General features: G+C 40.3%; 1 protein-coding gene across 2 annotated transcripts; it reads left to right on the forward strand.

Moving 5' to 3' along the window:
• The first annotated feature begins 875 nt into the window (after positions 1-875).
• Positions 876-20,965, forward strand: epm2a (EPM2A glucan phosphatase, laforin). 2 transcript variants are annotated; one of them, XM_026199161.1, is made up of 4 exons: positions 876-1,119; positions 4,616-4,790; positions 19,890-20,134; positions 20,217-20,962. In XM_026199161.1, exons 1-4 carry the CDS (start codon positions 876-878, stop codon positions 20,498-20,500), a joined length of 948 nt encoding a protein of 315 aa, XP_026054946.1. In that variant the 3' UTR covers positions 20,501-20,962. The 2 variants fall into 2 exon arrangements, with proteins under 2 accessions (XP_026054946.1, XP_026054947.1); XM_026199162.1 differs by lacking the exon at positions 876-1,119 and adding an exon at positions 2,319-2,562 and having other exon boundaries at positions 20,217-20,965.
• The last annotated feature ends 5,201 nt before the right edge of the window (positions 20,966-26,166 follow it).

Genomic DNA, 26,166 nt, shown 5'->3' on the forward strand with positions numbered 1-26,166 from the left:
TTACAAACCGACCTGTATAGTGAGATATCTTTACAACTTTATTATAAAACGCACAGTTGTCCCCTCTCAGCCACTGTATCGCATTAAATCAGTGTTGCCAACTTAGCGACTTTGTCGCTAGATTTAGCGACTTTTCAGACCCCCATAGCGACTTTTTTCCAAAAAAGCGACTAGCGACAAATCTAGCGACTTTTTTGACAGACCTTATTTAGTCTCTGAGACTCTCCGGTACTGCCGCACGAGCTCTCTCTCTCTCTATTTCTCCCAGCGTGCACACACGCCTCACTCTCTCTGCATCTGCTATGTTCAACGAGCAGAGAGGAGCAGCACTTTCAGTTAAAAAAATATATTCTGTTGCTTCTAACTCTATTTTACATACAAGTATAGCCGAAATCACAGTACAATCATTATCTTAATCTTATGTGTATGTGATTTCATTAGACAATGTCGTAAATAGGATTTTAGTGCAGAGATTAACATCTTTGAGAGCTGGTTATGTATTCTTAATAGGCGCGTTTCAGTCATTATAATATTAATTCAGTTGTTGGACAACAGAAACATTCAAATATAATAATAAAACTTTTATTGAGAATTTTGGCTGCCTTAAAATGCAGTACATGAGCACAGAAAGGGCAAGATAATATGACGCACTTACGTCATGAATATGCTAATTAGCATATTACGTCATCTAGCGACATTTAGCGACTTTTCAGGCAGGGTTTAGCTACTTTCCATTGAAAGAAGTTGGCAACACTGCATTAAATGTCAATAGTACCGCGTGTATTTTTAGCGCACGCAGCCATTTATAATGTCAGTGACCGAGGACGCACGAAGATCAGTCCCAGTTCCAGATCACCTGTGTGTTTTTACACGGCATGGTTGTGTTCAGGGTGGGTGTCATTCTGACCCCAGAGTGTTTGGATCTCGAGGTGTTTGTAGTGGGCTCTCGGCCGGAGATGGGACACTGGGATCCGGACCGAGGTGTGAAGATGAGTCCGAGCCGCTCGGTCCTGTCCCCCGATGAACTGTGGACCAGGGACGTGCGTCTGTCCGAGCCGCCTACAGATGAGCTGTACTTCAAGTTTATAAAGCGCGTGGATGGCCACTACATTTGGGAAGGTAGATGGAGATGGACGAGCTGTGGGCACGACACAAACACACTTTTTCTAGTGATTACCCAGCTTCAGTTTAAATGAAACATCACTTTTAATGAAGGACACAGAGTGCAATACATGTACTGACGCACCAGATGGAGCTGATGTTTTAAAGTCTGACGTGTAAGACCACTAAATTATTATGAACCTTTTCCATTTAACGTGTGACATTGAACATGTTTACAGTCGCTAACTCTTAAGTTAGTACTATTGAACACTATTTAAGAAATAACGAATTGCACGTCAAAGCCTTCAAGAAATAAAATATGACATAATAAGCTATCTTCACTACTAATTATCGTATTTAATTGTAGGCCTATTTGTTTGTAATGGAACAGTTGATTGGGACCCCACCTTAGACTGTGTGATGAATCACAGCAAAGAGACACGTCTATGCGACTTTAAGCGGGATGTTGAAACTAAAATGAAATAAAAAGGATTCATGAATCAAGTACTGTGTGATATAGCCTACAGTGTTCAGTGAAAGTGATGATGTCAAAGGGGACACTTGTTAACATCTGAAGGGTTATTAGAAGAGGAAGTCATTATAGTTGGTCAAACTTCTATAATGAGAGACTTACAGCAATTCATAATTTAATAACTTTTGTGGTCCCATTTGATCAGATCTTGTTTTTAAAGGGGGGAAAAGAAGATGCTTGAAAACTTTAAAAACATACAAAAAAGGCATTTTCTTACTTTAAATAAAATAAACATGAATTGAAATAAAGTAAAACATAAAGAATTCGAACATTGATTCAAAATATTAAACTATTAATATCAGTGATAGTAAAATAACACTGCTTTCTATTTTTTATTACATTGTTTCACTTATTTTTAAGTCATTTTCAGCAAAAGTAAAACTGCAAAATCATATACAGTGTATTGAAGTCACTGTATCTATATCTATAGGATCTAGGATTTGGATCGATTGGGAATATACTGCATAATATACAAATGTTGTCCAGTATATGTTTGTGCATGCGTGCTTGTTAACTGCCTTTATCGGTCTTGTTTTATTCTTGTAGACAGCATGTAGGAAAGTATTTGTCATAAGAACAAACTTTAAACTTTGCTTTGGGAGCCAAGTGGCAAATATTTGAAAGTGATGAAAAGTGTGGTGTCATTCAACCCTGAACATGACCTGGTTTGTCAGAGAAGCCAGTCTGCTGTCGGCGGTTCTCTCATTCTGTCTTGTTTCTTGTTTGAATGAATGCGCCTGCGCCTGACAAATGGACGATCTGCTCCAGTGCTCACGCCGTCTGTTGAATGAGGTTTTGATTGAGCCATTGTTTGCTGGCATCTTGTCCATTCACACAGTCTCATATGAAAACAACCAAGATCTTCATTGTGTTGAGATGTGTTTTTCGGATTGAAATGATGCTTGTTGATTGCTCTGAGCATGCCTCAGGTAAGCAAGCATGAATTGACAGTCCTCCAGTTGAGATAAAAGTACTCTGATCAGTGGAGTGTTTCAGTTGGGACATGGACAGACCTGGTTTAGGACGTATTGGCCTGTACACTTCAGCAGGCTCTAATTCTGCACCGTTTTTTTTTTTCTGTTTATTGTAGAAAAAACCATATGATAGAGTGTGAACCATTTTTAGTTCAGAGAGGACTAGCTGCTGCATGTGGGGTGGAAATGATAGCAAAACTTATTTTTAAATGATTACATGTAGATGAGTTTGTTTCTCCATCAGATTTGGAGAAATGTAGTATTGCATCAGTGTCTCAGCAATGGATGGCTCTGCAGTGAATGGGTGCCGTCAGAATGGGAGTCCAAACAGCTGATAAAAACATCACAATAATCCACATCATTCCAGTCCATCAGATAACCTCTTCTACCCAACATCGCTTTCTCCAGTGAAAAAGTCAGGATAGATTTATTCACAGATCACTGTTTTTAAGTGAAAAACGTCCAAAATAGCTTTAAATTAATATGTGGGTGGATTGTGACGTGAGAGGACAACAGAGGATGGACATTATCACTGGAGGAAGTGTTGTTATGCATTATGGACTCGTATTTTGGGCAAAATAAAAAAACACATTTTTAAATGTAAAACGTCTTAATGATGGATTTGTTTTTTACAAACACAAATTTTCACTTCTCAAGACGTTAAATGATGGTCTGGGGTGGTGTGGATTATTGTGATGTTTTTATCAACTGTTTGGACTCTCATTCTGACGGCACCCATTCACTGCAGAGGATAGTCAGCAAATGATGTAATGCTACATTTCTGCAAATCTGATGAAGAAACAAACTTAACTAAAAAAAGCAAAGCTTCATTTTTGGGGTAACTATTCCTTTGAGCGCAAAAACATTCTGTATTCCACTGTAATGCTTTATCATTGTTACAGAATGTAGTGTCGAAACGGTCTATTTTTAAAATGAGATTTTAGAAATGAATATCAAAACAAGCAAAAATAAATAACAGTTTTGGTAAACTTACTGCATTTTGGCTTTGTATGGCAATATTGCTTTAAGACATTTAAACTCCACCATCCTCGCACTGTGTGGTGTATACAGTATGCAGTGTATGTACAGTATGTGGCTTCAGCTGAGACTGTGAGCATGATGGTAATGGCCTCGGTTTTGTTCACGCTATATGAGTCAGCGTGAGCTTGATTTGCTTGTTTGCTTGTGGGGCTCTGATCAGCCCAGCAGTGGAAAGAGTGGCATTGGGGTGGGATGATAAATGTTGGACATATAACACATCCCCCCCACCCCCTACTTTCAGAAACCCATACGCTCTCCCTCATTAAAGTGCATTACGTGCACGTGTAGAACTGAGGCAGCACGGTGATACCGTATTAGCAACTCAAGGACTCATTTGAATGTTTATTGTTTTATGAATCATGCTTATGGCTTGACCATCAAAATTATGTGGGATTATGCCCATTACAGGAAGTTGCTGAATCATTGAAGAAACCCTTAGCTTTTAAGTGTGAACTCTCAGGGGTCAGGAACAGGTGACCTGCAGAGTCTGAAAAACACTCAATTTAATTGGCTATTATAATTTAATTGGCTATTGACTTTCCCCTTCAGAAATATAAGGCTTGAACAAAAATGCTATATACCTGTCTGTCTGTCTGTCTGTCTGTCGATGCAGGCTTCCATAGTTTTGTGATATTGACATGCCTATTATAAACATATCGGCTGTTTATTAATACTTATAAAGCAATATTTTGTATGACCATATTCTACACCCCTAGTCCTACCTAAACTTAATAGCTGCTATACTAACTATTAATAATCAGCAAATTCATTGAGGCAAGCATCGTAGTTAATTGTTTGTTAACAGCGAGAATTGAACCTTTAAATAAAGTGTGAGCGAACAACTAAAAACTAGATTTTTACAAGAATATGCTTTTCATTGTATAATTGATTCTAGTTTGTCATTGGTGTGTAAATGATTGAGATGATTTGTAAATGACTGGTAATTGTTTGCTGTGTGTGTCTGTAGGCAGTGGGCCGCATCATGACCGGCACTGTGTGTATGACGACAGAAACATGGTGGACGGGGTATACTGCCATCCGATTGGTCACTGGATCGAAGAGACCGGCCACACAGATGAGATGAAACACACTACCACCTTCTACTTCAGCATAGCAGGACAGCAGGCCATTCACTTCTCCCAGTATGTGTGAATGAATTTCCCATCCATCATGAGTTTTAATGAGAAGTCACATATACTTTTGCTTGCCAAAATTCATTTAAGAAATCCAGTCATTTCATTACAATCTGTGTGAACTTTTGCATGAGCGGAAAGTTCCCAGCTCTGATTTCTCTGAAGCCCCTTTCACACTGCCAATCCGGAAAATACAAGGGTAATATGTCCCGGCAATTGTTCCCGGGTCGCTAGATTTTGCCCCTTGCACACTGCCAGTGATTACCCAGAATATGTGTGTGTGCATTTACACTCAACCTGTAAAGGTCCCGTAATGACACGTGACATCAGTCGAAAATGCTAGGCACTCAGAATCACTGTCGGTCTCCACAGATCAGGGGGTCCAGTCCAGCTGGAGAGTCATCTTCTTGACCTTAATTAGCTAGTTCATGTGTGTTTAATTAGGGCTGGAGCTTGGCAGGAAGGTGGCCCTCCGTGAGCAGGATTGGACACCCCTGATATAGAGTCACCTGAAGTGAAGTGTCTTGGTCAAAGGAACTATGCTGATAACAGACATTAATATGAATCGCTTTATATTAAGGATTACAAGCCCAGAACATCAGACACTAAGCTACCGCTATCCTATTCTGCTCAGAGATACACATCAGAAACACCCTTTTTCTTTTATCTCTCCCTCTCCCTTGCTCTCTAAATTAAAACAGTTTGCTTTTTTATTAGTTTTATATTCATAAAACTGTGTGAGTGTAATTTCATAACACTGTAAAGTTAATAAGGCTCTTGTAACAAAGAGTTCCTCTACTAGGAGCTCCTACAGTAGTAGTCTCATTCACTGTCATCTTCTTCTGAAATTTAAAGCATCAATTTTAACAAATGCCAGTTCCCACTTTTGTTTTAGTGTTTAAGGTAAGGATCAGTATTACTGTTACTCATACTTAAAGCTTGGGATTTAAACACAGCATCAGTGCTTAAGTCATGTGACTTCTTTTGTACTGTAGACTTCATGTTTTTCCTTGTGTCTTTTTTTTGCCACCATTACTGCATTTTTTTTATTAATTTCACACACATTTCATGGCCCTCTATATATTTTGTTATATGAATAATTGAACATGCGGTATGTCAAAAGTAAGAACAGAGCCTCTGCATTTTACCTAGCCTTATCTCCAAATGACTACAGCCCCATTGACTCCCTCTGCAAATGCATTGATGAAATTAATAGTTGGATGTGCCAGAACTTTCTTCAGTTAAACAAGGAAAAAACTGAAGTCATTGCATTTGGAAACAAAGATGAAGTGTTCAAGGTGAATGCATACCTTGACTCTAGGGGTCAAACAACTAAAAATCAAGTCAGGAATCTTGGTGTTATTCTGGACACAGACCTTAGTTTCAGTAGTCATGTCAAAGCAGTAACTAAATCAGCATACTATCATTTAAAAAACATTGCAAGAATTAGATGTTTTGTTTCCAGTCAAGACTTGGAGAAACTTGTTCATGCCTTTATCACCAGCAGGGTGGACTATTGTAATGGGCTCCTCACTGGCCTTCCCAAAAAGACCATTAGACAGCTGCAGCTCATCCAGAACGCTGCTGCCAGGATTCTGACTAGAACCAGAAAATCTGAGCATATCACACCAGTCCTCAGGTCCTTACACTGGCTTCCAGTTACATTTAGGATTGATTTTAAAGTACTTTTACTCGTATATAAGTCACTAAATGACCTAGGACCGAAATATATTTCAGAGATGCTCACTGAATATAAACCTAACAGAGCACTCAGATCACTAGGATCGAGTCAGTTAGAAATACCAAAGGTTCACACAAAACAAGGGGAGTCCTCCTTTAGTTACTATGCTGCCCGCAGTTGGAATCAGCTTCCAGAAGAGATCAGATGTGCTAAAACACTAGTCACATTTAAATCTAGACTCAAAACCCATCTGTTTAGTTGTGCATTTATTGAATGAGCACTGTGCAATGTCCGAACTGATTGCACTATATCTTCACTGTTTTATTTTATATAAAATCAATTTCTAATTGTTTTTAAATTGATTTTAAGTAAACGTTTTAATCATTTTAAAAGTTTTAAAATTGCTTGATTTATTTTTTTTCTTATTTTTCATGATTATTTTACTTTCTTTGATGTAAAGCACTTTGAATTACCATTGTGTATGAAATGTGCTATATAAATAAACTTACCTTGCCTTGCCTTAAATGAAACCATTTTATTCTAGCATCATGCATTTGTCAACACATGAATGTGGGTAAATGTAATTAAAAAAGCAACATTTTGAACAAAAAGCTGAGAGAATCATGTTCACAGCTGCGACTTAAAGTTAAGGGCACACACTTTGAAGGTCGCAGACTATGAAGGCCAAACCTCTGAAGTGCATGAAGGACGCTCCGCCTTTGCAGGATTTCCTAATTGTGCCACCAGGGGTTCATGGAGCAATGGTGGGAGAGCAGAGCTGTCATCCTGATAGGATAGGTGGAGCCAGATTTGCTTATTTTTGTTTTTATGTTTAACGTCATAATGGAGGAGATGGTGAGAATGATTCAACGATGACGCACCTCAGGCACAAAGACCGATGGCAGGTAAGTTACACTGGTATGCTGCATCCTTAATTGCGGGAATACAGCTTTAAATGCAGGTATTGACTTGGAACTTACTTGAATAATGTAAGGATGGATACATATGGAAACAAAATACATGCACACACAAAGCGGTTGAAATATTCAAGTATATTACAGTATGCAAGATAATACATTTAGTTAAAGGATAGTTCAGTTAAAAATTAAAATTCTGTAATTATTTACTTCACTCTTAAGTTGTTCAAGGTTTGGAATTTTCATTTTTGGGTGAACTATTGCTTTAGCTAAGGTTTTAAAAATTACTACTAGTCCATCCCCAAAAATATGGTATTGGTAGTTACTAAAATTAGTTAACTAAAGTATCTCAATATTTATTCTACCAATTACTTTGTCTAAATAGTTTCCCTTTTCCTTCTTTCCCTAAATCAGACCAGACCCTTGTACTGCAGGATAAAGCTGAATGTGGCAGTGTTGGACAGGTTTTTATTGGTTTTAGGCTGAGCAGCGAGGCCCTGACAGTGCTGCTGGATCTTCTGAGAAGTGAACGTTAACATTTGTGGGGTGCCACAATCCAGACCCTGGTGTTTCTCTTATGTCTGGCCAGTGGTACATCATACGGAGTGGTCCCCAGAGTGTTTGACATGTGCCTCCTTCCACTGTCCACCGCATTGTCCTCCGAGTCGCTGAGGAGGTGGTGGCTACTCGCTACCAAATAATTCACCTCCCAAAGACCCCAAAAGACCAGGAGGCAGTTTGGGTTGGGTTTGTAGGGCTGGGTTTAAAATTGATGTTGTCTTTCTGATGTTAAACCAGTTATGTTGTAAATATATAACAATTTGTTTTAATGTGTAAAAAAAATTATTACTGGACAAAAAACAATTTATATACAAAATGTTTTGTGTAAAAGCTATAAGGTGTATTAAAAAAATAAAAATGTACATAACCATTAATACAACACTCTTTTATTTACACATGAACATGCATAACAAAAAATCACAATGTGTACAGAAAGTACTTGGGCTCATTTACAAATAAATTACATTACAAAAATGAATAATGTATACAAATTATTCATTTAAATTCAATTTACATCACAAAAATAAAATACAGAAATTGGGTTGTTTAATTAAAAAGCTCGACCAGCTTCCACTCACCCCCTCACCTGTCCCAGGACGCTCTCGCTCCCAGGGTGCTCGCTCCCTCACGTGTCCCAGGACACTCTCGCTCCCAGGGCGCTCGCTCCCTCACCTGTCCCAGGACGCTCTCGCTCCCAGGGCGCTCGCTCCCTCACCTGTCCCCAAAAAGACCATTAGACAGCTGCAGCTCATCCAGAACGCTGCTGCCAGGATTCTGACTAGAACCAGAAAATCTGAGCATATCACACCAGTCCTCAGGTCCTTACACTGGCTTCCAGTTACATTTAGGATTGATTTTAAAGTACTTTTACTCGTATATAAGTCACTAAATGACCTAGGACCGAAATATATTTCAGAGATGCTCACTGAATATAAACCTAACAGAGCACTCAGATCACTAGGATCGAGTCAGTTAGAAATACCAAAGGTTCACACAAAACAAGGGGAGTCCTCCTTTAGTTACTATGCTGCCCGCAGTTGGAATCAGCTTCCAGAAGAGATCAGATGTGCTAAAACACTAGTCACATTTAAATCTAGACTCAAAACCCATCTGTTTAGTTGTGCATTTATTGAATGAGCACTGTGCAATGTCCGAACTGATTGCACTATATCTTCACTGTTTTATTTTATATAAAATCAATTTCTAATTGTTTTTAAATTGATTTTAAGTAAACGTTTTAATCATTTTAAAAGTTTTAAAATTGCTTGATTTATTTTTTTTCTTATTTTTCATGATTATTTTACTTTCTTTGATGTAAAGCACTTTGAATTACCATTGTGTATGAAATGTGCTATATAAATAAACTTACCTTGCCTTGCCTTAAATGAAACCATTTTATTCTAGCATCATGCATTTGTCAACACATGAATGTGGGTAAATGTAATTAAAAAAGCAACATTTTGAACAAAAAGCTGAGAGAATCATGTTCACAGCTGCGACTTAAAGTTAAGGGCACACACTTTGAAGGTCGCAGACTATGAAGGCCAAACCTCTGAAGTGCATGAAGGACGCTCCGCCTTTGCAGGATTTCCTAATTGTGCCACCAGGGGTTCATGGAGCAATGGTGGGAGAGCAGAGCTGTCATCCTGATAGGATAGGTGGAGCCAGATTTGCTTATTTTTGTTTTTATGTTTAACGTCATAATGGAGGAGATGGTGAGAATGATTCAACGATGACGCACCTCAGGCACAAAGACCGATGGCAGGTAAGTTACACTGGTATGCTGCATCCTTAATTGCGGGAATACAGCTTTAAATGCAGGTATTGACTTGGAACTTACTTGAATAATGTAAGGATGGATACATATGGAAACAAAATACATGCACACACAAAGCGGTTGAAATATTCAAGTATATTACAGTATGCAAGATAATACATTTAGTTAAAGGATAGTTCAGTTAAAAATTAAAATTCTGTAATTATTTACTTCACCCTTAAGTTGTTCAAGGTTTGGAATTTTCATTTTTGGGTGAACTATTGCTTTAGCTAAGGTTTTAAAAATTACTACTAGTCCATCCCCAAAAATATGGTATTGGTAGTTACTAAAATTAGTTAACTAAAGTATCTCAATATTTATTCTACCAATTACTTTGTCTAAATAGTTTCCCTTTTCCTTCTTTCCCTAAATCAGACCAGACCCTTGTACTGCAGGATAAAGCTGAATGTGGCAGTGTTGGACAGGTTTTTATTGGTTTTAGGCTGAGCAGCGAGGCCCTGACAGTGCTGCTGGATCTTCTGAGAAGTGAACGTTAACATTTGTGGGGTGCCACAATCCAGACCCTGGTGTTTCTCTTATGTCTGGCCAGTGGTACATCATACGGAGTGGTCCCCAGAGTGTTTGACATGTGCCTCCTTCCACTGTCCACCGCATTGTCCTCCGAGTCGCTGAGGAGGTGGTGGCTACTCGCTACCAAATAATTCACCTCCCAAAGACCCCAAAAGACCAGGAGGCAGTTTGGGTTGGGTTTGTAGGGCTGGGTTTAAAATTGATGTTGTCTTTCTGATGTTAAACCAGTTATGTTGTAAATATATAACAATTTGTTTTAATGTGTAAAAAAAAATTATTACTGGACAAAAAACAATTTATATACAAAATGTTTTGTGTAAAAGCTATAAGGTGTATTAAAAAAATAAAAATGTACATAACCATTAATACAACACTCTTTTATTTACACATGAACATGCATAACAAAAAATCACAATGTGTACAGAAAGTACTTGGGCTCATTTACAAATAAATTACATTACAAAAATGAATAATGTATACAAATTATTCATTTAAATTCAATTTACATCACAAAAATAAAATACAGAAATTGGGTTGTTTAATTAAAAAGCTCGACCAGCTTCCACTCACCCCCTCACCTGTCCCAGGACGCTCTCGCTCCCAGGGTGCTCGCTCCCTCACGTGTCCCAGGACACTCTCGCTCCCAGGGCGCTCGCTCCCTCACCTGTCCCAGGACGCTCTCGCTCCCAGGGCGCTCGCTCCCTCACCTGTCCCAGGACGCTCTCACTCCCAGGGCGCTCGCTCCCTCATGTGTCCCAGGACGCGCTCGCTCCCTCACCTGTCCCAGGACGTTCTCGCTCCCAGGGCGATCGCTCCCTCACCTGTCCCAGGACGCTCTCGCTCCCAGGGCGCTCGCTCTCTCACCTGTCCCAGGACGCTCTCGCTCCCAGGGCGTTCGCTCCCTCATGTGTCCCAGGACGCTCTGGCTCCCAGGGCGCTCGCTCCCTCACCTGTCCCAGGACGCTCTCGCTCCCAGGGCGCTCGCTCCCTCACCTGTCCCAGGACGCTCTGGCTCCCAGGGCGCTCGCTCCCTCACCTGTCCCAGGACGCTCTGGCTCCCAGGGCGCTCGCTCCCTCACCTGTCCCAGGACGCTCTCGCTCCCAGGGCGCTCGCTCCCTCACCTGTCCCAGGACGCTCTCGCTCCCAGGGCGCTTGCTCCCTCACCTGTCCCAGGACGCTCTCGCTCCCAGGGCGCTCGCTCCCTCACCTGTCCCAGGACGCTCTCGCTCCCAGGGCGCTCGCTCCCTCACCTGTCCCAGGACGCTCTCGCTCCCAGGGCGCTCGCTCCCTCACCTGTCCCAGGACGCTCTCACTCCCAGGGCGCTCGCTCCCTCACCTGTCCCAGGGCGCTCGCTTCCTCACCTGTCCCAGGATGCTCTCACTCCCAGGGTGCTTGCTCCCTCACCTGTCCCAGGACGCTCTCACTCCCAGGGCGCTCGCTCCCTCACCTGTCCCAGGACGCTCTCGCTCCCAGGGCGCTCGCTCCCTCACCTGTCCCAGGACGCTCTCGCTCCCAGGGCGCTCGCTCCCTCACCTGTCCCAGGACGCTCTCACTCCCAGGGCGCTCGCTCCCTCACCTGTCCCAGGGCGCTCGCTTCCTCACCTGTCCCAGGATGCTCTCACTCCCAGGGCGCTCGCTCCCTCACCTGTCCCAGGACGCTCTCGCTCCCAGGGCGCTCGCTCCCTCACCTGTCCCAGGACGCTCTCGCTCCCAGGGCGCTCGCTCCCTCACCTGTCCCAGGACGCTCTCACTCCCAGGGCGCTCGCTCCCTCACCTGTCCCAGGGCGCTCACTTCCTCACCTGTCCCAGGATGCTCTCACTCCCAGGGCGCTCGCTCCCTCACCTGTCCCAGGGCGCTCGCTTCCTCACCTGTCCCAGGACGTTCTCGCTCCCAGGGCGATCGCTCCCTCACCTGTCCCAGGACGCTCTCGCTCCCAGGGCGCTCGCTCTCTCACCTGTCCCAGGACGCTCTCGCTCCCAGGGCGCTCGCTCCCTCATGTGTCCTTCCTCACCTGTCCCAGGATGCTCTCACTCCCAGGGTGCTTGCTCCCTCACCTGTCCCAGGACGCTCTCACTCCCAGGGCGCTCGCTCCCTCACCTGTCCCAGGACGCTCTCGCTCCCAGGGCGCTCGCTCCCTCACCTGTCCCAGGACGCTCTCGCTCCCAGGGCGCTCGCTCCCTCACCTGTCCCAGGACGCTCTCACTCCCAGGGCGCTCGCTCCCTCACCTGTCCCAGGGCGCTCGCTTCCTCACCTGTCCCAGGATGCTCTCACTCCCAGGGCGCTCGCTCCCTCACCTGTCCCAGGACGCTCTCGCTCCCAGGGCGCTCGCTCCCTCACCTGTCCCAGGACGCTCTCGCTCCCAGGGCGCTCGCTCCCTCACCTGTCCCAGGACGCTCTCACTCCCAGGGCGCTCGCTCCCTCACCTGTCCCAGGGCGCTCACTTCCTCACCTGTCCCAGGATGCTCTCACTCCCAGGGCGCTCGCTCCCTCACCTGTCCCAGGGCGCTCGCTTCCTCACCTGTCCCAGGACGTTCTCGCTCCCAGGGCGATCGCTCCCTCACCTGTCCCAGGACGCTCTCGCTCCCAGGGCGCTCGCTCTCTCACCTGTCCCAGGACGCTCTCGCTCCCAGGGCGCTCGCTCCCTCATGTGTCCCAGGACGCTCTGGCTCCCAGGGCGCTCGCTCCCTCACCTGTCCCAGGACGCTCTCGCTCCCAGGGCGCTCGCTCCCTCACCTGTCCCAGGACGCTCTCACTCCCAGGGCGCTCGCTCCCTCACCTGTCCCAGGACGCTCTCACTCCCAGGGCGCTCGCTCCCTCACCTGTCCCAGGACGCTCTCGCTCCCAGGGCGCTCGCTCCCTCATGTGTCCCAGGTTGCTCTGGCTCCCAGGGTGCTCGCTCCCTCACCTGTCCCAGGACGCTCTCGCTCCCAGGGCGCTCGCTCCCTCACCTGTCCCAGGACGCTCTCGCTCCCAGGGCGCTTGCTCCCTCACCTGTCCCAGGACGCTCTCGCTCCCAGGGCGCTCGCTCCCTCACCTGTCCCAGGACGCTCTCGCTCCCAGGGTGCTTGCTCCCTCACCTGTCCCAGGGCGCTCGCTCCCTCACCTGTCCCAGGACGCTCTCGCTCCCAGGGCGCTTGCTCCCTCACCTGTCCCAGGACGCTCTCGCTCCCAGGGCGCTCGCTCCCTCACCTGTCCCAGGACGCTCTCGCTCCCAGGGCGCTCGCTCCCTCACCTGTCCCAGGACGCTCTCGCTCCCAGGGCGCTCGCTCCCTCACCTGTCCCAGGACGCTCTCACTCCCAGGGCGCTCGCTCCCTCACCTGTCCCAGGGCGCTCGCTTCCTCACCTGTCCCAGGATGCTCTCACTCCCAGGGCGCTCGCTCCCTCACCTGTCCCAGGACGCTCTCACTCCCAGGGCGCTCGCTCCCTCACCTGTCCCAGGGCGCTCGCTTCCTCACCTGTCCCAGGATGCTCTCACTCCCAGGGCGCTCGCTCCCTCACCTGTCCCAGGACGCTCTCGCTCCCAGGGCGCTCGCTCCCTCACCTGTCCCAGGACGCTCTCGCTCCCAGGGCGCTCGCTCCCTCACCTGTCCCAGGACGCTCTCACTCCCAGGGCGCTCGCTCCCTCACCTGTCCCAGGGCGCTCGCTTCCTCACCTGTCCCAGGATGCTCTCACTCCCAGGGTGCTTGCTCCCTCACCTGTCCCAGGGCGCTTGCTCCCTCACCTGTCCCAGGACGCTCTCACTCCCAGGGCGCTTGCTCCCTCACCTGTCCCAGGATGCTCTCGCTACATACAGTTTGATCTCCATACAGTGGAGATCAAAATTAGAGAACAATTTACTGTATGAACACTTGATTTTATCCAGAAATAATGTAATCTTCATCATTCAGAATATTAGGAATTGTATTTGTGGCTGTGCCATACTATTAGAACAGTGTTTTACAAAGTAACTAAGGCACTTCAACAAAAACCCTTTATTTATCAAGTAATCAAAAATGAGAACATCAATGATTGTTGCAGGAAGAAAGATTACAAGTGAAATTTCTGAAGGTTACAGCAAAATTAGTAGGAAGTGTAGAGGCCAATGCTTTGAATGACTTCAGCACAGCTGTGGCCACAGTACATCACTAGTCTCTCACACTGCTCTGGTGTGGTCATGGTCCACTCTTCTTCCAACCTCTTCCACAGTTCATTGACTGTAGTGGGGTTCTTAGCCGTAACTTTGTCACCAAGGATTTTCTAAATATTTTTAATCAGGTTTAGATCTTTGGGCCCACCCCCAAAACATCTCCTAAACCATGACACTTCCTCCTCCACCTTTCACTGACATCTTTGCACACTTGTACTTCAGTCTTTCCTCAGTTTGACGACAAACACCATCAGTTTTCCATCAGACTCCAAAGAATTGAACTTGCTTTCATCACTAGTTTGGACCAGTTCTCCTCTCTCCACACAACATGCTCTTCAAAGGTTAGATTAGCCTTTTTATTTATTTATTTTTTTACTGAAGAGAAAAGAGATTCACTACAGAATGCACTTTCAGTTCGACTTCTCTTAAAGGTGCACTTTGTAAGATTGACAGCTAGTGGATGAAATGGGTTCTGCAGTCCAAATTCTAAATATTGGAGAGAGCTGTTTCTCCTCCTCCCTTCTACTCAGACTCGACTCTCAAACAGGTTTTCCAGATTGAGGACACGTGTCAAGCCTTGCACTTTAATTTGATAAGTTAATTATCAAATTAAACTGCATTGTGCAGTTTGTAATATTGCCAGCTAGCGGTTGAAATTGCTGCAGTTCCGACCCGCGGTCTACCCGAAACTCATATTACAGAGTAGAATTACTGGCTATAGCATTATTTTTCAGAGAAACCGTAAACAAAGTAAAAATAGCATGCTTCCTAAATATCTACAAACATATTATGTTATTTATTCATTTATTAAAAGTTTTTTGCTTAAGAAGTCAAAAAATTTTAACCTTTAAACTTGCAGACAGATCCGTACCCTCTTCAGTGCTGAACTGGAAAGCAATTCCAGTTGCTGTGTTGAACTGATTCAAGAAATCGCAGTTTTAAAATGACCAGTTACTCTTGCAATGACTAAAAAGGGTCATCCCTTTGGCCTTTATCAGAAACACCTCCCGTCGGAGGGTTTTAGTGACTTTGAAATGGCCCACCATCTTAGAGTGGTCAGTAAAACTGGAAAGTTAGGCTGCCAGTTACTGTAAATAGGGTTTGTCAAATAATTAAGGATATTCGCACCAGGTGTCAAATTAAAACAAATATCTTCGAGGTATCTGTAAGTGTTCTCCAATTTTTTTCAGTGTTCTTTGTTAAATATCTTAATTTTTTTTTTTTATACAGAGATTCAGTACTCTTTAAGAAACACCTCCTGTATAACAGTGAAAACATGGAAAGTTGGAGGATTCCGTCAGTGGCATTAAAGATATCTCAAACTTTGTGGCTGTTACTTTTCTAAGAGATGCTAAAAGAAGAGATTTCCTCCAAACAGATGGTAAAAATACATCCGTTTGCCTGTGCAGAATTTTGAAATCCGATTGTAATGTCAGGTCCACTAAAAAATTTAGTTTGAAAATGATTTTACATTGATAAGAAACCACATAGTAACCAACAAAAACCCTATTAACCTAGCAGCCAAAAGATTCCAAAGATTCCTCATAATTCACAAACACAATCGGACACACGAGTCATATTAAAAATGAAAACATCTGATTCAGAGTAAAGTGTCTCAGTGAACAGCAAATTTAACTTGCCATAAGCATTTTCCAACTCTTAAATCCACAGATGGTAACATCTAATTACCCAGAGGCATTTAACTTTATTTTCTATTCCCCTCTCTTTTTAATTGTGTGTGTGGTTTCAACAGTGCTATGTAATTAGCTCAATGGTTCTAAATCGCTTAACTCCTTTGGCAATGAGCTATAAGTGCTTGTTTCGTTTGACATCTGACCTCAAAATTTGAAAGTGGAGTTGGATACAAAAGTCTGGGTCATTGAGTCTGGTGTTGGGGAATCCATTAGAGTAATGGCAGATTTACAGTGTCAAAGAGGCTGGTGTAAGTCCAAGAGGGCAGAGATGTCTTTTTAAGACAGAATGCACAGTCATCTCAATAAAGAGTAAAAATTTTAGAAAACACAAAAAGACTTTAATTAGGTGAGTGACAGTGTCAGTACAAAGTTAACCCCGAAAAATATTTAATCACCTTTGTGTCCAAAATCTGTATGGCTTTTTCTGATCTGTTTAAACACAAAATATATTTATCTTTTTATCCAAACTGTTCTTCTTGTTATTTAAGAGCTTTAAGTGAGGACCGGACCAAATTGAAGTTGTTGTTTATAAATTTATAAGTTTGACTGCATCATATAATAATTATTGTTAATAGTGTTTATCTTCTGTTTGACTACATCTTTAATAGATTTTTCCATAAATTTCTGCCATATGCACATAAACTGACAGTCACCACTGAAAAGCTACTACTAAATGTTGTAGAAACTTTCTGTAAAGTTGCTTTGCAAAAAAAAGTGCTATACAAATTGAATGAATATGAGTGGTTATTAATCCACTTACATCTTTACATGTAATATATTATTAATATGTAAACTTAATATTTTTGGTTTAATTTCTGTTAAAACCTGTATAGTATGTGATATATTCAAATATATTACACATTTGTAATAGTTGAAATTTAGTAAATAGAATATGTTAACTTTGTGTTTTATCAAATAACATACTGTAGTTCAATTTTTAAGTCCTTTACATGTGCTGTAGTATTTTAGTCTACACACCAAAATAAGTGAACTTCTGAAAGAATTACAAAAGATGATTAACTTAAAGATTTAAAATGTACTTTAGATACTTTTAATGGACATTACAAAGTGCATTTTTGTAACAGTAAGTAACAGTACAAACAATTCATTTATTTAATTAATATTAGTATCTGCAATTACAGGTTTATATATATATATATATATATATATATATATATATATATATATATATATATATATATATATATATATATATTGAAGTGCTCACGTCCCACAATTAAGTGCATGTCTTTCTCTCTAAAGGCTTGAAGGAACATGAATTACAAAAGCTACAATGACAGGACTGAGAACAGGAAAATGAACTACAAGACACAGTATGAGTCAATGTTCGCATTGTCACTCTCACAGAAGTCTGTCATTGACTCCATAAGAAACTAACAACCATAAACTCAGGAAACAGTGTCTGTCTGTCGTGTAATAAATACAAAGTCTAATTCACACCAAATGGACAGTGTGAAATAAACTCTGGCAGTTGAATGCACAAAGTCCCAAGGAAACATATAAGGATCTTGTTTTTTTTGTGTGTTTTTTTCTCCCAGAAATCAAGTAGAGCTTGTTAGGTCTTTGACCACTAATTAAACATAACTTGTACTTGTCACCTTTGCTCAATTAAAATGCACTACACGTGCCCACTTCTAATGCAGTGCTCAAACACACCCACACACACACACAAGTCATTAACAGGGAAGGGATGCTTTGCACACACCTCTCACATCGTGTACAGCAGCACCAAAAAGAATTTGGACACTTAGGCCACAGAGAAAAAATATATACATGTCATTGCCTTCGACATCAAACCAAGCGCCCTGCCCTGCAGAAGATTTTGGGCAGAGGATAGATCATACTCAATGCTTCAGACCATTAACCTGCAGCAAATTCACTTTCCCTTCAGTCATCTCATTTATTCTTTTCCCTCAAAGAGGCATGTGGGTTTGTGAGGTAAAAACACATCTCTCACCTGATGTCTCTGACCTTCCTGCCTTCATTCCCCTGGCTGTCAGTCTGTCTCCTCACACCACTAAACACTCATTAGCATTTCCATTATTTGAGTCTGGAGCTCTCACTTTCACAAGAGAGGGAGTCTCAGAAACAATAGACCCTAAAAATGTACATTTAAAATGATTTCCTTGCCTCGCCTTGCCTTGCCTTGCAGTTAAGCTATGCTTATTTGCTGTTGCTACAGTGTTCATTGTAACCATTGCTTTGCCCAAGTCAACTTTCCACATTGACATGACATGACAAACAGTGCAGAATGAACTGTGTAGGGGTTAAAGCCCATAGAGAGACCAATATGCTCAATAAAGGCCAGGAGTCACATTTGGAGTTCAAGCAGTTGACAGAGTTTACTAAAGAAAACAAAAAAAAAGGAGACTGCCTTAAACTAACTTAGAATACAGAAAGACTTGTACTTAGTCTTAGGGATCATTTGATGTCATTTCTACAGGTACTGTTGGGCTAATAGTACAGATACTGTGTTCTTTGTTCTGTGCTATCTTTACACAAATCGTATTATCTCTAAGGACAGTTTCGTTAGGAATGATCCTGAGGACTGCAGGCGAGTCATTAATCTTGTGAGGGCACTTCTCATCTGGGCAGTTGTTGATTCTTCTGTAGACTTGTCCTTTGGCATAATCGCATGCTTATTATATTCCTAAACAAGCCCTGCAAATACACCATTTGATAAAACATAGGCAATATCCTTTCCCTTCAAGGTTGAGTGGCAGTACATCACTGGAACAGACCAGTACATTCACACAGTACACCGATACAAACATCTACACAGCGCTGTCATAGGCTCTCAGTCACCTCTCAGATTACAGAAGTGATTTGTAACATAAAAACTAGAATAGCTACTGTACATTTGTTTTTAAGAAAACTATTATTGTGTATTCATTAAATGATAGAAGAGGAGGAGATTGGAAATCTATCCCTTCAGTTTGCAGTCCTAAGATGAATACGAAGGGTCAAGGGGTTGTTTCAGTGACAAAAGGCACTAAAAGGTAAATCACTATGCAGTAACACTGTCTGTGCAGCTGTTAAAGGCACATTTATTTAATACACTATATGTTTTATGATCTCCCCTATCAAACTGCCACATTTATTTCTCCTTCTTGCTCTGGGATCCCATGATATAACTATTAAGCGCGGGTGACCGTATGTTACACCGGTGGCACATGAGGGAATTTTCCAGGGAAGAGTGCAATATTGATCAAACCGATACAATTTTATTTATTTATTTTTGTTGTTGTTGTTGTTTTGCTTCTCATTATACTCCTATACACAGATGATCTCTGGTCTACCATGCAATAAAAAATAATGGTAACACTTTACTTAAAGCCTTTATGTATAATGCATTATAAAGGGTTATTAAAGGGTATAATGCTCTATAATTATTCATAATGTGTGTTGTAATACATTATATCTTGTCGTTGTCGTAAATAATTTTAACAATTTAAAATACATAGTGTAACAATGAATTGAGAAGTGTTATAATCTATTAACTGTGTCTAAAATTATGCATGAGATTTACAATTTATTATAAGTTACCCTAAAAAGCATAATTTATGCTACTTTTAAAATAACAAATAACTACTTTTGTATTGCACTATCCATAAAGATTTTAAGTGTTACCAAAATAATAAGTTTTACTAAAAAAAAAAAAAAACTTTTACTTTTGCACATGTGACCTCTTCAGCCCATTGTCCTCTTCTGATTGGCCGTCACAGGTTTGCGATGTTTCCTCTCTCTCTTCTTAGGGTGCTGCCACATGTCTGGTTGGGCAGCTGCCCTCGACGGGTTGAACATGTGACCCTAAAGCTGAAACAAGAACTGGGTGTAACAGCAGTGATGAACTTTCAGACTGAATGGGACGTGGTAAACAACTCCCATGGCTGCCGGCGTGACCTCAGTCAACCCATGACCCCGGAGACTATGACGCACCTGTACAAAGACTACGGCCTTTCGTACATCTGGATCCCCACTCCAGACATGAGCACAGAAGGTCAGGCATTGATTTGTTTTAATGTGTAGACTACTAACAGCTCTATTGTTGGATATATGTATTGTAATTCTGCCCTCTGCAGGTCGCACACAGATGCTGCCGCAGGCCGTGTTCTTGCTCTATGGACTGCTGGAGAACGGCCACACGGTGTATGTTCACTGTAACGCAGGAGTGGGTCGTTCCACCGCGGCTGTGTGTGGACTCCTGATGTATGTGTTAGGCTGGAGACTCAGGAAAGTGCAGTACTACCTCACTGCCAGAAGGGCGGCGGTCTATATAGATGAAGAAGCACTGTTGAGGGCCGAAAATGACTTTCATATGAAGTTTGGACGACTCCGTCCATCTGTCTGCAATCCAGAGACATGAGAACAGCGCCCTCTACTGGATGGGAGGACAAGGGGACTTGTTTGTACACTCATCTGTCGTTCAACGGTTAGGGATCAGTACGATTTTTGACATTTACGTATGATTTTTCTTCTGCTCATCAAGGCTGTATCTATTTAATCAAAAATACAGAAACAAACTATACATTTGTGGAATATTACTGTAATTTAAAACAAGAGTTTTCTGTTTTAATATACTTTAAAATAAAATGTATTGCTGTGATCAAAGCTGAATTTTCAGCATCATTACTCCAGACTGTCACATGATCCTTTCGGAAATCATGCTATATATGAAATATAATATGATGTATGATGTACTGGTAATACATCAGTTTATAAGAGTGATTTCTGGAAGACTGGAGTAATGATGCTGAGAAGTCAGTGCTGCGTCACAGAAATAAATAGTATTTTAAAGTATATTCAAATAGGAAACCAATATTAGAAATCGCAATAATATTCCACAATATAAATATTATTAATATTAAGTAATATTAATAATCTTTTTTTTTTGATCAAATAAATACAGCACAAAAGACCACATTAAAAAAATGTGAAAAAAAAAAACATTAAAAAGCTTACTGATACCAACCTTTGGAATGTCAGTGTATATTAATATTATGAGTAATTCATAATGAAAATAAAATACATTATTTAAACTTTGTTTGCTTAAAATGTACCAGACTCACTTCATTTTGAATGTTGCACATCCCTGTGAATGATGAATAGCAAATGTTCATTTAATGAGTATAAAACAACTAAACATGATGATACTAGCTGTTATTTGCCAAGAATCATAATGTGAGATGCAGCACAGATGGCTGTGGTAAGCACATGAGTTTACTGCTCTGTTTATCTTTTGAAATGTTTCACACCTTCGTCTGGGTATTCTTCATTCATCTTGACATGGTCTTCATTTGAAAAGGCACCTTGAGGCAGTTGTCACCCTTGACTGCTAATGTGACGGTTATTGTTCGACTATCTGCCCCTTTTCTCCTCTAACAGGCCACTTTCATTCATTTATGAATGTAACTCAATATTCTTGTTATATATTTAGCACAGCAGTTCCCCTGCCCTTGAAATAAGCTGCCATAATGAAAAGCACTTTCCACTCGACCTTTCAATAAATAAAGACTAGTGTCACCACACTGAGAGAATTGATGTAAGAATTGAAAACTTGAAGTTTTACTCCAGAAAGAAAGAAAAACGAAATAAATAAAGGGAACAGGGTTGAACAGAAGATGCCAGTAATGAACCTCAAGTCAAAAACAGGAATAAATCATTGAATGTAAAAGCACGAGATGGAAAAAAGAGAATATCAATAGAGGTATAATCACACCACAAAAATAATCACTTTATTTATCAGAATTTTCATCCTTTTCCAGGAAAAAGATATGTAAACATCTAAATAGCAATAACACTATCCTAACATTTACTTAAACCAAAAAATAGAATCAAATTGATTTGAATTGTAAATAATAATAATAATAATAATAAAATACAAATCCAAAAAACACTATTTAAAGATTCACTACCATGCAAAATATTCTAATATTTATTTGGTGTTCAAGTAACATTACTTATTATTAGTAGAAAAAAGTTCAAAAGAACAGATTTAATTAGTCATCTTTTGCTCTTTAACTTTTGATCAGTCACCCAAGCCAAATAAATGTATTGATTTCTTTATTTGATAATAATAATAATAATAATAATAATAATAATAATAATAATAATAATAAAAGCATGTCTGTATGTTTAAATATTTTTTACTGAAAACCAAAACAAAGAATTTTTTTTTTTTTTTTTTTTGCAGTGTAGTCATCCAACCCTACAGTTAAATTTGTGTTAGCCATAAGCGCTCATGACCAAACAGAAGAGGATCATGGATGAGTCACCGAACTGTGGGCATTATTTCACACAATAATACCCTGATCCACACTTAGCATCTCAACTCACTGCTGTTCCACTTTGATATAAAGCCTCACCACTTCTGAAGTGAGTATACTGTACACAGTCTATTCCAGGAACTAGATCAAGCAGCTTGGTGTTTTGAGTATGAGTTTCTCTCTGTCAGTGAAGTATTTTACAGTCACATGATCTTTTTGAGCTGGTTTCAAAAGGCTAATATTATTAATCTATTTCCATAATCCCAATGCAGTCTTGTGTCTCACTGAAAGTCTTTATTTAGACTGCAAGACAGATAAAGAATAAAGATGAAAAGCATTATTGCAGTTTTGTTTAAAAGCTACATTTACTGAGAAAGAAAGAGTGTGTGTGTTTTTGGGGCAGAAGATGACCGGTCACCGATATTTAGGCATGACTTTGAAAATGTCACTGTGTTTGTGTGCATGTTCCATTGTTATGTTATTATCGGAGGTGTAGAAGCAGATATTTTCCAGCACCTCATCTATTTTTAGCAGTGTTGGTTCTGGAACAGATGCCTACTCTGAGTGGTTGATACTCCTCCACTACAGAAAACGCAGAACTGGCATCCTACATGTACTGGTTTCAAACAAGATCCCGATGGCTACATGGGATTTGTATCATGCAGCGATCAGGATCATCATCATGTTCATTGTAAAACTATAGATATGGGAAAGTTTCCATTTGAATGGGTTGCAAAGATTGTTGTTCAGAAAGAAAAAGTTAAATAAAAATCCACACCGCGCTCCAGTCCATCAATTAACATCTTCTGAAGCCAAAAACTGTTTGTAAGAGACCAATCCATTGAGATGTTTTAACTCTAAAGCATCACTTCTAGACAAAAAAATAACTCTTGCAAAAAGTACCTGATCTGTGCATATTTCTCTCTTGATTCAGATAAGACCACTTTTTCACTGTAGAAAGCACCTCTTTCATTTTTACTCTTATTTATTTTATCCATCCAAAGCAGATGTTTTCACAGGTTTTTTTTTTTTTTTTGACACTTAATCTTAATAATGCAATGCTGGAGATTGGAGATGCTGATTAAACAAAGCCTGAAACAAAAAATGTATGGGCATCAACCAAACAAAATGACTGTGCAGACAGAAAGCAATAATACATCCTGAGTGAACACGTGTGTGACCTCCACTGACTTTGATGGAAAGCAATGAATAGCAGCAAATTGCTGTGAGAAACATCATTTACATTTAAATATATAAAGTTCTTAAGTAAGTTTTGATCAGTTTCTGAAGTTCTTCCACCAGTCCAAATAACTTTCCACATTCACACATACAGTAAATACCTCACAAATGTGAGAGAAATGCTCACACTGAACCCAGTTATTAGTCCAGAAATTGTTTACGAGGTGTCAAGTTCATAATGAGTGCTTTTGAGGAAAAAATACATTGTTACTGGATTTGCTGTGGTATTGCTTTTTGCAGATGCTATTGAGAAATATATATATATTATTTTTTCCTCTTGGAAAATAACACACTTGATGCATCCAGAAACACATACTGAGTTTGTACTGCATTTAAATTCGAACTCAGCTCATAAAAAGTACACTGTAACAAATTTATGTAGTTTTCACAGCATTATTACTATTTAATGAACAAATCCATAATATAGAACATGTATACATGTTTGTACGTTGCTGTAAATCTGCAAAGCATCATGGTTAAAATTACAATAGTGGAAAATGTTACAGTACAATTATATTTTCCTGTGAATCATATTAAAGTAATTTTGAGCAGGATTTTTTTCTTCAGCTAGATTTAACAATGTGATAAAAAATTATTTATTTTTTTTACCTCAAAGTTAAAGTTGCTAATAATGTTTTTTCATATTTTTTGTCGTTATTGTTATATTTGCAGTTTTCACTCATGAAGTTAACTTTATTTGTTTTTTTTTACTTTCAGAGTCCACCGTTAGAGAGCACGTGAGAGTGAGGTTGGACATCCACATTAGCCGGTAAATGTTTGCATATTATTACAAAAAAAAAAAAAAAACATCAAATTTTGATATATATTAATTCTTGGCATCTGATGACATCATTAGTTCGGTAAAATACTAACACTGCTGGATAAAAGCAACTCTGGAATTGTGTCTGTGTATGTTTGTGGATTAGCCATTTGAAGCCGTGTATTTGTTTTTCTCTTGTTAGATACTGCACAAAGATATTGCTTCAAAACTGAAAGAAAATGTAACAATAGGTAAGACTTTAAAACTGCTCAACATTTTTCGCTGTTATTTTATAATGTTGTTAACCCTTTCAATGACAAGCGACAGTAATGAGTAGTTTTCTGGTTTGTTATGTGATGTTTGACATATACCCTATACTGGAACAGCATTTTATAGTTAAAAAAAACTATATATTTTTAGGTTTATGAAAAAATAAAAAGTGTTTACTGACTGAAAAATACAAAATTTAAATCTATTTTATGCCTTTCTTATGTATTTTCACATTTTAAAGTCAATAAATGTTATTTTTGTGGCAAAAGCCATGTCTTCCTTTCACACTACATACAAATAAAACAGTAACACAGCATTCTATTACTCTGATTGCAATTACGGTACTGTGATGTTTACTGTAATACAAATTAAACTATTTACAGTAAGTTACTGTGATTAAATTTATAGTCAGCATACTGTGGAATATATTACTGCAACTTACTAGCCAATTGTTGCCAGCAAGTTACTGTATATTTCACAGTAATCTTTTTATAATGTATGTTCAGTACATACTAGTTCTATACTACATCTGCCATGTCACATGACCCACCTGTGCCTGTATATTACCCACCTGTCATTGTATATTAAAGAGTCCATCAGACATGCTCTTCATAATCCCACTGAAATAATAGGTCTTCCAGGTACTTTTCACCTACTGTTTTTTGAATACTATGACTTTTGGACATTCTACTTGTTTGGCGCACTGTTTTTTTGCATACTATAAAGTAATGAAGTATTTGATTCTGGATGCAGCAAGTATATTTATAATGTGCATACTGATGCCACACTGTAACACTATGATTCTGCAATTCAAATGTTTGTAAGGGCATTCGACACTTGCATGCACAGCTATCAGAGAGATAATCAGATCATGAGACAGAGAGATGGAGTTTGTGAGAGAACTGCATTTAATCAGATAAACACTATTGAAATAATTTCACACAAACAGAAACGAGACGCGAATGCGGTGTGTGTCTGAGAGAGATAAGTGTTGACTCCCACAATAGTGGTTGAACTGACGGAGCAGAACTTTGAATAAATGAATGTGAATGAACCACAACAATTACTAAATGAAAATGAATAGCTGTTTGAAACGCATGGCTGATAATTTTAAATTTTAAATTAGAATTACAAATCCAAAATGTTCTCAGAAATGTACTGAACTGCTCAGTAGTGAAATAAACCACATGGACTTCATCAATCAATCAATGTATACTTGTAAATTAAATCAAATTAAATCACAATTAATTGCAATAACTGATGAAGAAAGTCCCCAAATTATAATTTAAACAAGTTACTTTAGAAGAAAAAAAGAACTGAACTCAAGGTAGATTTTTTTTTTTTTAAGGTGACGTTTTAATAATGTTGGTCAGTGTAAACATGCAGGTTTGTGTCTTTGTCCTTTATGTCGCATGACATTTTTTGTATTAGGTTAACAAGATAAATTGACAGCCCTTAAAAAGGGACTTCTGATTACATGCAATTAAGATCCAGCAG

The sequence above is a fragment of the Carassius auratus genome, chromosome 23 (assembly GCF_003368295.1).
Source record: "Carassius auratus strain Wakin chromosome 23, ASM336829v1, whole genome shotgun sequence".
Classification (NCBI taxonomy): Eukaryota; Metazoa; Chordata; class Actinopteri; order Cypriniformes; family Cyprinidae; genus Carassius; species Carassius auratus.